Here is a 17088-nt window from a genome sequence, read left to right on the forward strand (position 1 = left end):
TTTGGTCCTGTTGTGGTTGGATCAACATTGTGTTTGTTCCCATAACTAACATATGTAATACTTTGGTTCTAATGTTTTTATTTTTTTGATTGGAGAAGTGAGATTTGTGAAAGAGAAGGAAATGTTGCAAGTGTCAATGTGTGATTGTCACTTGATGTGAGCGCTTGATATGTTTTCCGGAGTTTGCAATAGTTGGTTTGCATGGGGGAAGGCAAGAAGAAGGATCAAATAAATATTTTCAATGTCATCATTATCATTATGTGTTTGGATATCAAACATGAAGGGTGTCATGACATCTCTTGGTGATCAGATGAAAGTAAACACATTTATTACAATTTGTAATTGATGAATATTGATTTGAACACAAGAAGGCTAAATGATTACTTTCCCTGTGTCTGTGGGGCAATCAGACAACTGAACACATACTCTATGAGCAGTAGACAACTCATTCTGTCCCTGTCTTCCCAGCAAAAGGGCAAAATTGTATTTTTTGATTGTTTATCACCTGGTTGACACTCTCTTTCAATGTCTTCATTAAAGCTTTTGTGAAACATCCATCAGACACAGTGATAGAACATTGTTCAGCCAAGGATTTTAATTTTCTTTCATTCAACCTGTATTTAGCCATGGAAGACCCATTCAGGTCTAATTTTATGGTTATCATTCAAATAATAATTTTATAATCACAAAACAATAAAATAAAAATAAATAAAAAATAAACCATCAATAGTCAAATCATACATACAATGTTTAAAAACCTTTAAAAAAAAAAACAATAGAAAAACGGGTGGTGGTCTAGTGGTCTAGTGGTTAGGCTTCCAAATAGAACACCAGAAGGTTGTGGGTTTAATAACAGGACTGTCACCATTGTGCCCCTGAGCAAAGCACTTAACCCAGAGTTGCTCCACGGGGACTGTCCCTGTAGTTAGTTCACTGTAAGTCGCCCTGGATAAGTGTCAGCTAAATGACATTAATGTAAAAACACCAATAATCAATTGTAACATATCAATAATAACACATTCAAACTAAAATAAGCTAAAGCTTTATGAGAACACACACCCAGTACGCCAAAGTGATGGGACACTATTATGTAACTGGGTAACTCTGTAACAATAACACCACCTGTTATTATCACACACATAGACACAGAAAGGGTGTGTGACACACACACACATACACACACCCAGGGTGTTCCCGGATTACCGCCCAGCGTTTTATATGCAGTCACTCTCTCCTGATTATAACAGATCTATTATTACAAATGACTGAGTCCCATCCGCTTGCTGTGAGATCAGATTGACCCTTCCGTCACAACAGGCTCCTCCCCTTCGACGCCACGCCGACCTTATGACTGGCAGCAAATCGGACCAATAGCAACTGGAATCCCCACTCCTGACGTGTCTCACAGGCCAATCGGAACGCAGGTGGGCGGAATCAGCCTGGGCCTGGCATCCAAGTTTGGTTGCGAAGGTAAGCTCTGGATGGGTTTTTGTGAGTTTTCTTTGACATTTTAATTTATATTCACTATGTAATTTATAACATAGTGTTGCATGTGCTTGTGTATTGTTGAGTCTGTTCAAATAAACATTGTTCGGCAGGTAACGGTCGTACAATTATGCTAACCTAGCTAAATGTACTGCAAAGTATTCCAATCAGAGAGAACAACGGTTTTGATTTTCCACTATTGTAACAATTGTTCATTAATTCTTGTTATTAGCTGTAATGTCAGCTAAATAACGGCATTGTCAGTGTACGTTGGAAACTGTCAGAGCATCCTGGTTGCCTTGAAACCTTTTTTTTTGTCGGATACTACTTTGTTATTGCTAAGTTACACGGTTGTAAGTTTGCTTTCTCCCACAGTGTAGCCCTGTTTCCAAACACAGGGCTCTAAATGCAAGTGTAAAAACACATTGCTTTTTAATTCAACCGAGCTCCCTATAGCTACCTCTTACATATTTGTTTATATGATTTTTATCGATCACAATATATTGGCTTCACTGAATGTGTCTGCACCCTGCATGCTAAAAAGGCTGCTCAGTGAAACACGTGTTAATGCAAACATTTGGGCAACCAAGTCATAGACTCATTTTTTATTGTTTACATATTATTCTGTTCATTTCAGAAAGCCATTACCCGCGATTTGATCTGACTTACTGCCTAGTTGAGGAGACATCAGGACGGATACCACATCCTACCACACCTCTTCTTCTCCCAGCACCCTCCTCGACTGTGGGATACTATTCGGAAACTATTTGGAAACGATCAACTTGAATTTATTCTTCACTTTTAAACGGAATGGATTTTGAAAAGACCTAACCTTTATGGTTTCCTGTACAAGTCTTGTTAAAAGCCTGCTGGTGGAGTTTTCCCAACTTTTGAGGAGGTCGCATTAGGTATTTCTAGAAGGGAACTAACTTAAAGCCGAAAAATGGATCAAGCCAGCGGTGGGGAGGACCCGAATAAACCCTCTAAAAAGAAGTCTAACGAGGACGAGGGTAAAAACAAAAAGCTGGTAGGTGTTCTGACTGGCTTGATGTCGTTGCATGGAAGTAATGTGCAGTGAACTGTCACATCCTGTATTCCCACAAGCAAGGGTTAACTTCACTCTCAAATTTAGTAAGTAAGTAAAGTTTCAAGACTCCATGGTTGCAGAAAGTTTCACTACTGTGCATTTTTACTTCATGTAAAAAATGCTTTGTTGTGCACATTGCAAACCTTGTAACCTTTCTAATAGTTATAAGTCAGTCAGTAAAATGGTGAAGTCAAATCAAACCAAGCCAAGTTGACACATAACTTCGGTGCAGTTAGTAAACAGCATGCTGCATACAGCACATCTCTGTTTTAGTGCAGGATGAGTCTCAAAAAGTTATTGATGTGTTGTTATCACTATTTAATGTAGCCCAATACAGAAAGACTAATAGCTGTGAGAGTTGAGCAAAAGAGATAGTGTTACACTGAGTGCTTTACTTTTCAAAGCACTCAGTGCATCATGTGATTATCCCCATCAATACATCTCCTGAAAGTTCTTCGAAGAGCCTTCTTGATGTGACAGTTTGTCAAAGTTCAGTTACAGGGTGACTCATTGCATAGCATGATATCTGCGTGGTCTGTGGTAGCTTTATGAACTGTGTGAGTGTGTGTGATTGATAACACTTTTCAACAGTCAGCCTGAACTGTTATATCAGCACCGTAAATGATAGTCACAGGAGGAAATTATCAATTACATATTAAATAACAAACTATGTCATCAGCAGTCATATAGCCTCTCTATTGGCTTTACCTAGTAGAATAGTTCATGTAGAGTGAGGAGTGTGTTTATTTAGAAAGTGGGAAACCCTGAGTCTGCATCATTGGAGCTGTGGTTCCATTAAGCTCTTCCTGCATGCTGTTCATTGCCCGGAAATGAGATCAAGACTTGGGGGTTTGGTGGTAGTCTTGGTGGTAGTGATGGAGGTGTTGTCTTGGATTGTGTATAAAGTCTGGATCAAGCACTTGCCACCACAACCGTTGCAGTAATTGTGTAAACAGTGTCTCTTACTTCCAAGAGCATCCTACACTGAAGTGCCTTATTTGGTAAACTGTCGCCAGCGTCTTATATTCTCTGTCTTGAGTGGAATGTAAAGCTACAAATCTAAACTATATTACTGATTGTGTTAAGTGCATGTCCATGCTTACACACTGTCAGCAGCCGTAGCAAACAGTGGTTAAAAGTCATTTTCCGCCATGAAAGACAAAACACTTTGGCTGCTGTTGATTATCGTTTCTGCTTTTCCACATTTGTCAGCATGGAGAACTTGGCTGCTGAACTTTCTAGATGAACTCTCTTCGGCCAAAAATTGACTAGTGGCAGTCTTTTTAATAGTGCTTTTTAATAGTGCCTATCTCGGTTTGTTGATTAGTGTTTCTACTTTTGTAGTCACAAATGAGCCAAGTTGGACTGATTGTAGCCTTAGAGAGTTAATTACTTCATTAACACCTCTGTTGTTTACATCGGAGGTGTTGCTCTAGTATGAAGTTGTCCTAAAACTGTGACATAAGGAGGAAAACAGTACCACTGCTGTGTTTCAGATTGGGGAAACAGTCTTATACTTAAATCACTGGTTGTGTTCTGAAATTAAGGTGAGGGAAAGTATGAACATACTGTAGCAAGGGCCAGACAGGAAATCCCTAAGTGGACTGAAATGAGATGTTCTCCCAGAGCTTCCACAAGGGTGTTGTCTTGAGAAATCAACAGCCTGCAAATCTTGAATATCCTGCCTCCCAAGTTTAAAAATTGTTTGCAAGGGAGTCTGGATGACGTAAGAACTCAACAAATCACGGGTGAAAAGTCTTTGTGAGATCACTGCTTTTTGTTCCTTAAAGTGGTGTCAGCGCCAGGCTCTCAATCTCAAGCCTGTTGCTCAATCCTCCAGGCAGAGCAGTCCGAGGCAACGGACGCCTGAACTGTGGCAGCTGCAAAAATCTCAACACTGAGTTTATGGGAGGAAGTAATCATTCATCCCTGGGTGGAGCCATGATTTGTTCTCTTGTGTTTATCCCCAATGTGTAAATAAGATGAAATGTACAAGCTTGAAGGTACATGCATGTTTTTATCAGTGAAACGGTATTTCAGAATCTGTTTTTAGAAAGGACAATTGCAGTGTTCATCAACATTATTTGCAGAGGTTATCAGATGATTATCTCCTCTCATACTGACAAAGGTGTTGTTCTTTCTCATGGTTGGACACATTAACATTTACTTCTACTTCACGATTCACAGTTTTCACCATATATGGGGCTATAGGATTGCATTCCGACATGCAGTGTAGGTTGTGTGGATGTAATCCAGACACAAGGATGTGTTAATATCTATCATGAGTTGGATTGAAGTAGAAGTTGTCAATGTCTTTTCACACTCTTGAGAAGTACAGTACCATTCACATGGTTAAGAAGCAAAGTGATAGATATGGCACAGTTGGGTCTCAGCAAAGACAAACCAGTCTTTAGAGAAGAAACTCTGAAAGCGGTATGTTTGTTTAACTGGCCAGGATTACGTCACACGGCAGTACCATTTGGGCTTTGGGCCCAGAATGTAGATACTCAACAACACAGCCAAGGACATGAGAATCACACCACAGTGTTCAGAGATAGAGATCATTCAAAAATGCCTTGTTGTCTGTAGCTATACTTTGTGAAAATGTCCCCTTTCTTGATGTTGTAAAAACATCAACTGGAATGAGGTCATTTTAAAGAAATTCATGGGAGCCGGTTTGACAGAAAGTGAGAAATATTATCTCTGCATACCAGAGTAAAATATGACCTCATACAGAACAGCATTAGGGAAACGTCATTCCAGTGCATCCATATAATAACTATGTGACTTCACATCACAGACTGTTTAGGGACAAGCTTATTTTAGACCTACAATCGGAATGTAGAACACAGATATTTATTACGTCCCCGTATATATGTAAAAGAAGATAGCTTATGTATCCGTTATGTGTGAACATGATTTAAAAAATCATCGTCTTCACTAGAATACTCTGTCTCAAACCTAACACAACCCAAATAACTATATGATGAAAGAAGGACATACATGTTAAACGTCTTTGCTGTAATTTTAGAGAATCAGTTGTAGTAAAGTAGCAGTAATATAAAATAATGAACTATCCACTGAGCAGAGATTTGTATTACATCAGAGATTTTCATGCAGAGGTACACATTATATTATATTTGCTAAAGGCTTTAGCTGCAATTCAGCAAGTTTGGTAGAATTGTGATCGCTATTCGACAATAATGCTCCGTTTCAAGTAATAAATGTTTGATGAGTAAACTCATAATTCATAACTACAAAGCAGAAGTACCAGTCTTCAACATCTGCAGTTGTTTTTGGTAGGTCATTTTTATCCTGTAATGTTATCATTAAGGTTACTGTTAAGGGACTGATTCATGCTCTCTTATTACAGGCTGTGCTTGTCAGCTTTTGCTTTCTTTTATCTATAAGAAAAGGAACAAGGGCGATCAGTATCTCAAAGGTCATTTGTTGGTGTATGAGTGGGAGGGAGATGCAAACTCAGCACAACTTTCTACTCTTTTTCGCCAGTATTTCACACATTTACTGCAAATAGGTGGAATAGATTCACAGCACCTTTCGTAAATTAGGTCTGCATGAACATGCGTATCACAATTAGCGAGTTGTTTAAGATCATTGTTTGTGACCTTGTGAGGTAAAAAAAAATGAAATCAGAAACGTTTAAATAAAGTATATTATAAAAAAACGTGACACCTAAGGGAGTGTACTTTTTTGTTATTATAAATTAACATACTGTTCATATGAAAAGATCGTTTTTTGCAGATATGGAAAATAAATAATCATAAATTATTAAAATTAATGTTGTTTGTACCCAGTGTTATCAAAAAAAGAAATGTTTGCAATACATTAAAATACAGTAAATTGAGACGTACCAATTCTCACTTTACTTAACAAGTCAGTGTTACATTATTGGCAGTTTGTAGTCCCAGGTTCAAGCCAGGTGCAGCTAATTACCGTTAACGTTAGCCGGCCTGGTTTGAGCTAGCTACAACCAGGAAGGTAACGGTAAAGCTTTGTGGAAATACTTCGGCTTCAAGGCATGGGTCTATAAGATGATTATACGGCATTATTACCGACACAATGTGTTATACGTCTTTGTCTAACCACCTAAAATGACCTACATCCTTACGCCTACAAAGACGTTTGAGAGGTTAGTAACCGCTACCATTTCAACAACTCTAAAACGTTGAATTGTTTTGTTGACAGCTAAAGGTAATACGCTAGTTTAAGCAGCACACGCGAAGCTAATATGTCCTGTCATGTCCTCAGTATATCTAAAACTGAACACAGCTGGTGTTAATTAAGGCTAAATTAAAACATTTGACCCTCACGTCTATGTCATCCAGTGTTGATACTTTTCAAAGTGTTGTAACTTCGTTATGCTAATTTCCAGTAACAGTAAATTGACTTGACCTAGTAGTTACATTAAGTTAATGTGTTCTGTGCTATTGGTAAAATGGAGTGCTTTCTAACATCGCGTGCAAAGGGCCTTTACAAATTGCCTAAACAAAAATAAGCAGAAGGAGAAGCTGGCATTGTCTCAACATTGGCACATGTCCATCATTTTCTGTCCGGTTTTATTTGAGAGTGTTTGCAATTTGTAATTAAACCTTAATAATTAAATTGGGATTTAATGATTGTAATCACGCTTGTCATTTAGTTGGCCATTAAAGTAATTAAGGCTTCAGTAATGAATGGACAGTTCAGCAGTGGCATCTGTAATGACAGACCCTGAACATGGGAGAGCTTAGTGGAAAGGAATACATTACTTTTCTTTTTGTAAGCTACCGAGAAATTGAATAGATACTCAGTTGCTTCAAGTGTGTTTGGGTAATATAAAGTTATTTATCATTTGTTGTTTGTTAGTTTAATCATATCATGGATTAAATTTTATTTTTACAAGGCACCATTTACAATTTTGTTGATTTTTCTTTTAAAGAATTTCTGAAATAGGTGAATGACAGCTGAAAATGACAGTTCCAGTGTGACTTTGCTTTAATAATGTACACTGTGATGGACATCAAATAAATAGGTCAATTCATGTTTTACCACATCTAAAGAGATATTATGATTCACTCACTGTTATCACTCAGCTCTGCTACATATTAGGCAAGAGCCCAAATTTGGAAGTAGTAAACCTTTGTGCCGGCTCACTCTGACATTGCTGTTGGAAGCTGTGACATTTGAAGCCTTTGACGCTTTGATACACAAGCTTTAGGAAAGCCTCGGGAATCATTTTAGGTGATGTAAGCATGTGGTTAGTACAGGTTGTCAGCTTGTCAGAATTAATTTTTTGACATGAAGTCTTATTTTTTTTCTTCTATGTGCTGCTTTGAATTTTTTCGCTTTTGTATTATGTATTATTGAGTGAATACCAGGAAGGCGTGTGAGAAAACGGCAGGAAACGGACCACATGTGAGCGTTTTTTAATGGCATTCAGGAAGTGGGAGAGAGGAAGTGGTGAAGAATGCTTCAGTCACATTGCTCTAATGTTCCCCTCTGAGATGAGCCCTATTCATGTACATCAGTGGGTTGGATCTAAGACTTATGAATGGGATACTTGAGCATCATGCATTCAAGTTTTCTCTAACGATAAAGAATCAACTTTGAGTTTGGTCATAGTTGCATACAGTAATTTGATGATGGTTGTCTGTGTTTTGACTGAGCAACTGCAGAGTCTGAAGTAGGCCAGGATGAAGGGGATTCCCAGCTCTTAAGTATGACATTGAAGGATTGCGGTGGGAGAGCTTTCCCTAGTTGATGAGAAGAGGTGTTTGTCGTCACTGTCATGCTTTAATTTACTATTCATCAGTGTGTAATTTGACAGCTGTATTTACACTTAAAAAAGAAATAATCGTTGACAGCTGCGAAATATGTGACATTTGCTGTGACATACGGTACGTAACTGTGACACAGAATAATGTGCTTAGATGCAGGTCTTCTTAGTATAGGCAGTAGACTATATGGAGATGTAAAGCAAGCTTATAGTGCATCTGAACTGGAAAATTGAATCATTCAGTTATAAAAATGGATTTGTTGAATAAACCTGTTCATGTAATGTGGGACACTGAAAAGAGGTCAGTGCATTAGCATGACTTACTGGCTCACAGAGAAGATGAACTGCCTGGTACATGTCTAATGAAAAAGGCTTGATACAGGAATATCATGAGTCATCTTATCGTAAAAGACTCACAATTTAGTAATGGTTATATCCCTGGAATTTCACTTGCTAGCACGCTTATTATATATCATTAGCAAACACTATTTTGCACGTCAGCAATTTGGGGAAAAGACTGGTTTAATAGATATGAACAACACACAATAAAAGCTTCATTTGAAATCGTAGTTTAAATAATTTCAAATAGTAATTGTGACATCATAAAGTGGTTGCAGTTATAATAGTCTTTGCTAGATATCTTTATAAAACAATAGTCTGTAAATATAAATGACATTTCCTTGTGATGTCATGAAGATCTTAATGCAGTTACATTTACAAGCTTTTCTTACTAACCTCGACTTTTGTAATAGCTGCTTATCCTGCCAACCCTCAAGATTACAGTGCTACAAATTTGCTTTCAACAGAAACGGCAATAACCTGAGGGCAGCGCTGTGCTAGTCTGCAGTCACATGGTCAGGCCATCCACTGTGGTGCCATTCAAATCTTAGCTCTACTTACTGGCTTTTGTGTGCTTCCCCTTTTCAATAGTTGCTGTTTTAGGAAACTGTAAACAGTACCAGCGCTCTCCTGAAATAATAAGGCTACCACAGACTCATGCCCTTTTAAAGGCACCTAGGCTCTCAGAAATCTACTGCATTCTTTATTGTGTATTCCTTTCTTTTTCCAATTCATGACATGTTCTGAAATGTTGTTGGAACTTATTGGAATGAAACAAGTGAAAGTCAATACTGTGTTAAAGAACACACATCAACACTGAATCTGTCAAGACTTAATTTATTTGTTTTGGAGAATAACTTCTGGCTTGATTAAGCTGTTCCTAAACCAGTTTGCAGAAAGTACAAGTGTGCCATTATGGTGCATGTGTATGATAGATGTGTCTGTGCCGGCATAAGAGGCTCTGTCTCTTGTGGCTTGTGTGTTAGCTTGACTGTGACATATACTGCATGTGTTTGTGGCAATGCCTACAGTTACAACACTATGTTCCCTGTGTGCAACTTTAGCACTCAGAATTAGTTCTATACTTAAATCTCTCTCAGTTTTACTTCCATTTCTCTTTACTAACTATCTGTTTACTGAAATATCTCGATTTGCTGACAACAGAACTGATGTTAAAAGACCTGTTGAGTATTTTACTTTGCAAAGCTATTCAGACAACTCATGAGAAGCACTTTCTTTGAACAGGGCCTAGAGCTGGAGAGATGAGCAAATCTACCAACGTTTGAATAAAGATGAGACTCAAGGTTGTAGTGCAAATGAAACAGATGTTATTTGTCATTTAACGTTCTGGAAGAATTATTTGCATAGTGTGAGAAAAAACACTGGGAGAGGGTATTTACATTTCTACCTGGCTGCTGAAGTCATTTTTAATAGTAAATACTGTATATTCTTTATAGATAAAGGGTCTCCAACTGTAGTTAGATATATGTCACATGAAATGCCTGGTGATAATGGGGTCTTAGTATGTTTGTAGGCCTCTTTCCCCACTCACGGTTCAAACATAAAGATTCATTTGATAGATTTTCTCAAGAAGGATAAATGTTACTTTCATGCTTCCATAAATCTTTTGTAGCAGCATAGGCTGTAGTGCACTACCTATCTGATTTTACAAAGACAGCCAATGAGAGGACTTTGTAACAAGATTAGTGTAGACTAATTGATTGATTTATTTCGTTACTTGGTTGGTATTTGGTGCTGTCTGACGCCACTCCCCAAAAGTGAGCATGATATTGGCAATGCTGTACATCCTATCTGATTACACGACGATAAATATGTCATTTCAATTTTTATGGCTATGGCTAGAAAACATTAGTCTCTAATGTAACTACAGGTTTTCCTTCCACTGTTTGGTGGAGCTCAGTTCAGTATAAAAACTGCTTTTTTGTTTCCGTCTTAACATAAAATCTGTAGCTACATACAGATAGGCACCTTTTTTTTAGTAAGCGCTCTGGTGCACCCTATTGAAAGGTTTAGGAGAAACAGCCTACATTTAGAGGCTCTTGTTTATTGAAATTTAGAACAAGAGATAATATTTTTTCAATCTTTTCCATCTTAAATGTGTATCTCATCTGTGATTTGGTAATGGCTACAGACATGTACCACTCCTATAGACTGCACATGCACTGTGATTGGGTATCAGATTCACTTGTAGTCATTTCTTTTACCCTTTTAATGTATTCAAGCAAGTACTCAAGTATGCTCTTTTTTTTGTCAATTTGACAATTCTTCCTTTGAATTATGGTAAGCTGTTTTTTTTATTTATTTATCACCACTTCCCTTTTTTTTCTGCTGACTACTAGATGTTGCATGTGTTTGCTTTAGGCTGCTGTCATGTTTATAAGCTGTGTCAAACTGGCAAACCAAGTTTTCCATGCAACAAAAACGTCTCCTGTGTTGTGGGCTTTTCCTGTAGTGTACTCCTCCACGTTTTAGTTTTGTTGTCATACAATTGCACATAAAAGATGAGCTACTAAAGTAAGTGCTGCATTGGAAATGAACAGGATGTCATATTACATTTTTTATGTCAGAATCACAATCTGAATTATCTAGACCCCTGTTCATGCTGATATAGGTTTAACATTTTTTTTTTTTTATATACCTCTGTGCCACTGACAGCCTTGGCTGGAGTCATTATGTTTTCGGTTTGTCCATTTCACAGTACATATGTGCGTCTGTCACATTCTCATGAGCGTGATATCTCAGGAACGCCTTGAGGGAATTTCTTCAAATTTGGCACAAACGACCACGTGGACCCAAGAATGAACCGATTAGACTTTGGTGGTCAAGGTCAGTTGTGACCTCAATAAAATGAAATAAAATGTTGCGTGATGACCAAAAAACGTTGTGTCTCGTCTGTCACGAGAATATGACAGACGAGACACAACGTTTTTTGGGCATCACGCAACATTTTATTGCTTATTATAATATTGCACAAAAAATGTCTAATTGGATCAATTGATAAGATTTTGGACAGACATTGATGGGTTGGCAGAAGCATACAGTACACCCAGCCCCCCTGCTATGACGGGCTTGGATGCCAAAGCTTACAGCTTTTATGGAAACCTTGTTATTATTAGAACTAATAAAACCTAATTTCCTTCTAAACTAATTTTACAGAGGAATCGTGGCGACTGATTTTATAGTGATGGTTCCAGTGAGTGATTTAAAATGACATACAGATGGTCTAGTTAAATTGGGTATAACAAGCTTTGCTATTTAAAAGCTTTGCAATAGTAGCCAATTTGAAACAAAGTTTGTCCTTCGTCCCTCTTGGATTTGACACCTGGTGGAATTTCTTAATGAAACTAAGATCAATGGAAGGCTACTATCTAAATGAGTTAATGTAATAATAACAATAATTGTAGTTTGCGATATTAATCCAAAAAGTTATTGTATGAAATCTGCATGCGGATATGGTTTTGTGTCCCCAAATTGACTCTCAAGTTGTGGGATATTGCTCTGTGTTTTAATTTTTAAAGATCTGCATGGAGTCATAATCATATTTGATTAAGGAGGGACCCAGAGCTAATTTGATTAGGTTATTTAGAGGAATATGTGTTTGGTAATAAACATTTATTATGATGAAAAAGTTTACTTTAATAAGCGGGAGAAGCCCAGAGGACATGCAAGCTTAATTGTTAGATGTTAAATTGCGTTGTTGCGATGTTGCCAAGATAATGGGCAAGGAAAGGCCCTCAAGTCAAGGCAATTAACCAAACAGTGGTTTGATTGTTGTTAAATTGATTAGAAAATGTCTAAGTACTCCATTTGAAAATTAGCTATTGTTTCACGCAGTTTCTGCAAGAGAATGCTGGGCTTAATGATACATACTCTGAGTTAGAAGTGGGAAAAGTTGTTGCCCAGTTCAAATCATTGTGAGAAGTTGTGCAGCTATATAAAGGCCACAAATGACGGTGAAACAAATACCTGGACATCCCAGGCAGAACCTTTTTATGCGTAATGCCGGGTGAATATGACATATTTATTATATTGACTTATACATAACAGTTTGGACATCAACACATGAAGTCTGCACATAGAGATTGAAGCTTTGTTTTCTGCGGCTCATAGCTTTATCTTCCAACTGTTGATCAGCTGTTGCAGACAAAACTAGTGATAGATATGGCAGTTTAAATGTCAGCTCAGTGTTGCCCACAGCGACAGCAGATGAAGATGCACAGAGAGAGGTGCAGGTTAGAGCCAATCTGTTTGCTCGCCCCAGCATCAGTAGTTTCCTGATTAGAATAGTGGAGAAATCTGCGGCTAGAGGCAGGCTTTATAGCCATCACCACCCCACATCTCCCTACTCATTAGTGCTTCACAGCCTAGCGCCACAGCATATGGCAGTGCTGCTGCTGCTTCCCATTTGAGGTGTGTTTCAAATGGCTGTCCCTTGCCGAGCCACAAGCCTTTGGCAGTAGCCTGTCTTATTGTGTCTGAGATGAAGATAAACATCTGTAGGAAGGAGAATTTGTGGTTTTAATTTTGTCGTATGAGCTCTTTGTAACATATTCTGAGGAAGCTAAGATTTGCAAACAAACACATATAATTGAAAAGTTGGGGATTTCTTTGACTGCAGTTTATAATAACAGTTAGTGAAGAATAATGACTCGGTTTGGCCACTTGCACTACGAGAGATGCTCTGTAGATCACACAGAGTTACAATAACCCTTCGGTGGTTAACGTATTGCCTTGCAATAGTCTTATCTTTGGGATACAAAAAACTATAACCAAGCAGCACTAACTTGCATGTATTCAATGGGTGTTGTGAACAGGTGTGCTGTGTCATTATGTCTGTGGGATTAAAGGTGCTTTATGATACGTCTCCTTTTATGTATTTGTTTGGTTTGTGTTTCAAAAGTGTGCGTGTGTGTGTGCTTTGGATGTTCACTCTCGAACACACAAAAGGTTACACACATTTAAACCTTATTATTTGGGATCATCAAGTATTATCCTTCCTGTCCTTCCACATGTACAGTGTCCAGGATATGCTCATACGCTCACAAAAACTAATCGGGTAGGCATAATGAGAACGGGCTATTGTAGCTGTGGTTTTAATATCATTAGCGCAATATCCTTTATGTCTTCTCTGGTGTATACACGTGAATGTGTTGATTGAAAACTTAATTTGAATTCTGAGAGGAAAACGAGACAGTATGCAGAGGACACTGTACACGTGAACGCATTTCCGATGGGATACATACTGTGCACTTTGCTGTGTTGTCATTTTTTGTTGGATCTTGTTTTTCACACTGTGCCCTCCCTCCAACAGAACATACACATAAAAACATTGGCTGATGATATGGTAAGGTGCTCGGTTTAATTTTTGTGTGCCTAGATTTTGTTTTTACATCATCTCATGTTTTGTCACTGCTGCATGGAACTTACAACAGAAATATGTGGATGGATCAAATGTGCCAGTAGTGAATTCATAACATTTTACATTTCAATCAAACAGAACATAAAAAACTAAGGATAGGACGTCATATCTAAAATTATTATAAAGTGCGACAGCTTATGTTGCAACTTATTGTCGTGTAAGTCTTCCATAACGCTGTGTAAACAAAAGAGGATTTCTCATGATGCTATTATTTCGCATCACAAACGTCCTACAACTTTCATAATGAACAAAATGTAGCCACATCACATCTAGACTTTTATAAGCAGCTCATAGATCATTTAGTGTGCAATTATCAGTAGCACTTCCGATTAGATGTTTCTGCCTGGGGCTTTTTTAATACCCTTAGATAACAAATAGCCTAACTTTGACACTTAAAAGTTCACAATGCTTGTTCTGTGAGCAGTGCACATAGTATTTCTGATCCATCTAGTAATATTTCAGCAAACTAATAGTATTGACATCATGTATGTCATCATATTATGTTTGTCTTTTCATTTCTGTGTTCATTCAACCAGCACGTCCACTCCATTCCCTTTTAATAAATCCCACTAACATTCATGCATGTAGTTTATGTACTTTTTCTCCTTTCATACTAAACTTTGCTATACTGCATTCATCACAACAGTCTCAACATGATTAACAGGCAAACTGAACTGAACCTCACACTGATGTTATGACAGTGAATTTAAGTTGTTATTGTATGTTAAAGCTATTCTAATATAAGCACAAACCAGGTAATCCTAAAGGTATGGTGGTAAGTAAAGTCCTGATAAGTTTCATACAGTTTATTATGTCAAATACGTTTGTTTTTTTGTTTTTATGCGTCCGTGTCGTCCCATTCTTGCGAAATCTCACGAACGTCTGGAGGGAATGTCCACTTGGACTTACGGATGAACTGATTAGACTTTGGTGGTCAAGGTCACTGTGACCTCACAAAACACGTTTTTGGCCAATTCATATGCTTATTATGACAATTTCACTCAACTGCAATATTGTGTTCATCAGAGTAGGGTATGATCAGGTGTGGTTAGACGAGCAACAGACTTAAACTTTTTAACCAACAGAGGTCAGTGCAGCAATGATTTTCAGCCATGGAACATTTGGTCTGGATTTACTATTTAATGCACAATTCTGGGGAATCAGCATCATTTCTTTCACCTTTGTCTGCAGACACCACCACCAGAGGATCCTGTCTACTGTAGATTGGGGTTGAACAGTGTACTCAAAGGCAGGAAAGAGAATAACTATTTGATGTGTGGACATGACATTTGGGTTTCCCCACCAAAAACAGTGAGTCCTATTGTGCCATATTTTAACATTTTACTCTGTTTGCTTTCTTTCAGCGTGATCGTATTACCAGTTTTAGGAAGACGGGAGCGAAGAAGGAGAAGCCCCTGATACAGCACTCAACAGATCCCCTCTCTATACAGATTGAAATGCCTGTTCCTCAGCCCCTTTTTGACGACCGCTCCATGAACCTCTCGGAGAAGGAGATCATTGACCTCTTTGAGAAGATGATGGTGAGCTTTGTATTTCTCTTGCAGTGTTTCCTCTGCAAACCACAACAGTTTTAATACAGCTGTCACAGAATAATTAGTAATGACCACACCATTAAGAAATCCTAAATTGATTCATAAGTCTGTGCAAAGAGGCGCACAAGTAGAGCAACTGAGCTGCTGTTGTGTATGTTAATGACAATTGTTTAACAAGGCAGAAAGTTTGAAAATAATTGTTATGTCATTATATTACCCACATATACTGCTGATGAGATTTCTGTTTTGTGAACAAATCTTTACCAGGCATGTGAAAAAGGTTGATAATGAAAGCTTTTTTCTTTTTTAAAGCTCTCCTAGTTTTATGCAACATCTTCAAATTCTTTGTCATTTTACGATATCATTTGTCCTGATAAAATTCTCCAATCATGATATCATGGTTTACAGTACTAGTAACTAAATGTAAACATCTGCATCCGCAAATAAATCCATTATTGTGATTTTAGCCACACAAACGCACAGAGCTGTGATCAGCGACGGGGCTGAACCGTATCTGTAGATTTAAAGAGATAATGTTGTAAAGTGTGATCCCCCTTCAACTATGATATAGTTTTCCAACCTATCAGTACTTAGCATCCAATTGTATGGATACTAAGTCAATGCTGTAACTGCAGAGGTTTGTGAAATGATGCAAATATTGACCAGATTAAAGCTCCCTTAAATCAATACTTGGGCACACGCACAACTAATTGGCCAGTCGCTGCAGCGTAACTAGAAAGCCGTGTACACAACTCTCATGGTGGCATGAAACAGTGCCCTCTCATGGGGTTACACAGGACCTTTTCGTTAATGGCTGACCCTGACTTGAGGTGAAATACATTCACAAATACGTTATTCAAAGTTACATTTTCGGGGCATGTACAATGCTACAATAGCTTTACATAAATATAGTATCTAGTATATATTTTCTTTATCCAAAACAGACTTTGGTATGTACAATTACGTACAGTAAAGATAAATGCATTTTTTCAGATGTTAAGCTTTTGAGAAGCAGGGTTCCACCTAGGCCACAGTCAAAAAAAGCAGGGATCTTTTGAAATGCACTTTGCACTTATCTGTGGGGTCAAATTTCTGTCACACTTGTGGTTTTCTCCATTGAAATGCATTTTTGGCCTTATGTACTGAAGGATTGAAAAAAAAAAAAAAAAAGCTTTCATCTTTCTATTTGAAGTGGGGAGCTGAATTACTCTGGCTTCATTGCATAGGTTGTGTGTACTGTTGTGGATAATGTCTTTTGAGTGTGTATGTGTGCGTGGTACGGTGCTTGCCTTTTCTTTTTTTCTCATACAATGGTCTTTTTTGCCAGGGCCAGAGAAATGTGACCAATGCTCCTGGTTTTCATCAAGCTGCTGCTCAGTGTTTTCTTGCCTGGGTGCTCATCCCTGTC

The 17088-nt window shown here is 38.0% G+C and overlaps 1 protein-coding gene across 1 annotated transcript in view; it reads left to right on the forward strand.

Moving 5' to 3' along the window:
• The first annotated feature begins 1433 nt into the window (after positions 1–1433).
• The window catches only part of diaph2 (diaphanous-related formin 2), a 351346-nt gene continuing 335691 nt past the window's right edge, over positions 1434–17088 (forward strand). Inside the window, exons 1-4 of the mRNA XM_029442178.1 lie at positions 1434–1470; positions 2123–2512; positions 14020–14052; positions 15492–15668. Coding sequence (XP_029298038.1) covers positions 2429–2512; positions 14020–14052; positions 15492–15668 — 294 coding nt within the window. The 5' untranslated portion in view covers positions 1434–1470; positions 2123–2428. The remainder of the gene's footprint in view (positions 1471–2122; positions 2513–14019; positions 14053–15491; positions 15669–17088) is intronic.

This window comes from Cottoperca gobio, chromosome 10, assembly GCF_900634415.1.
Source record: "Cottoperca gobio chromosome 10, fCotGob3.1, whole genome shotgun sequence".
In the NCBI taxonomy this organism is placed as follows: Eukaryota; Metazoa; Chordata; class Actinopteri; order Perciformes; family Bovichtidae; genus Cottoperca; species Cottoperca gobio.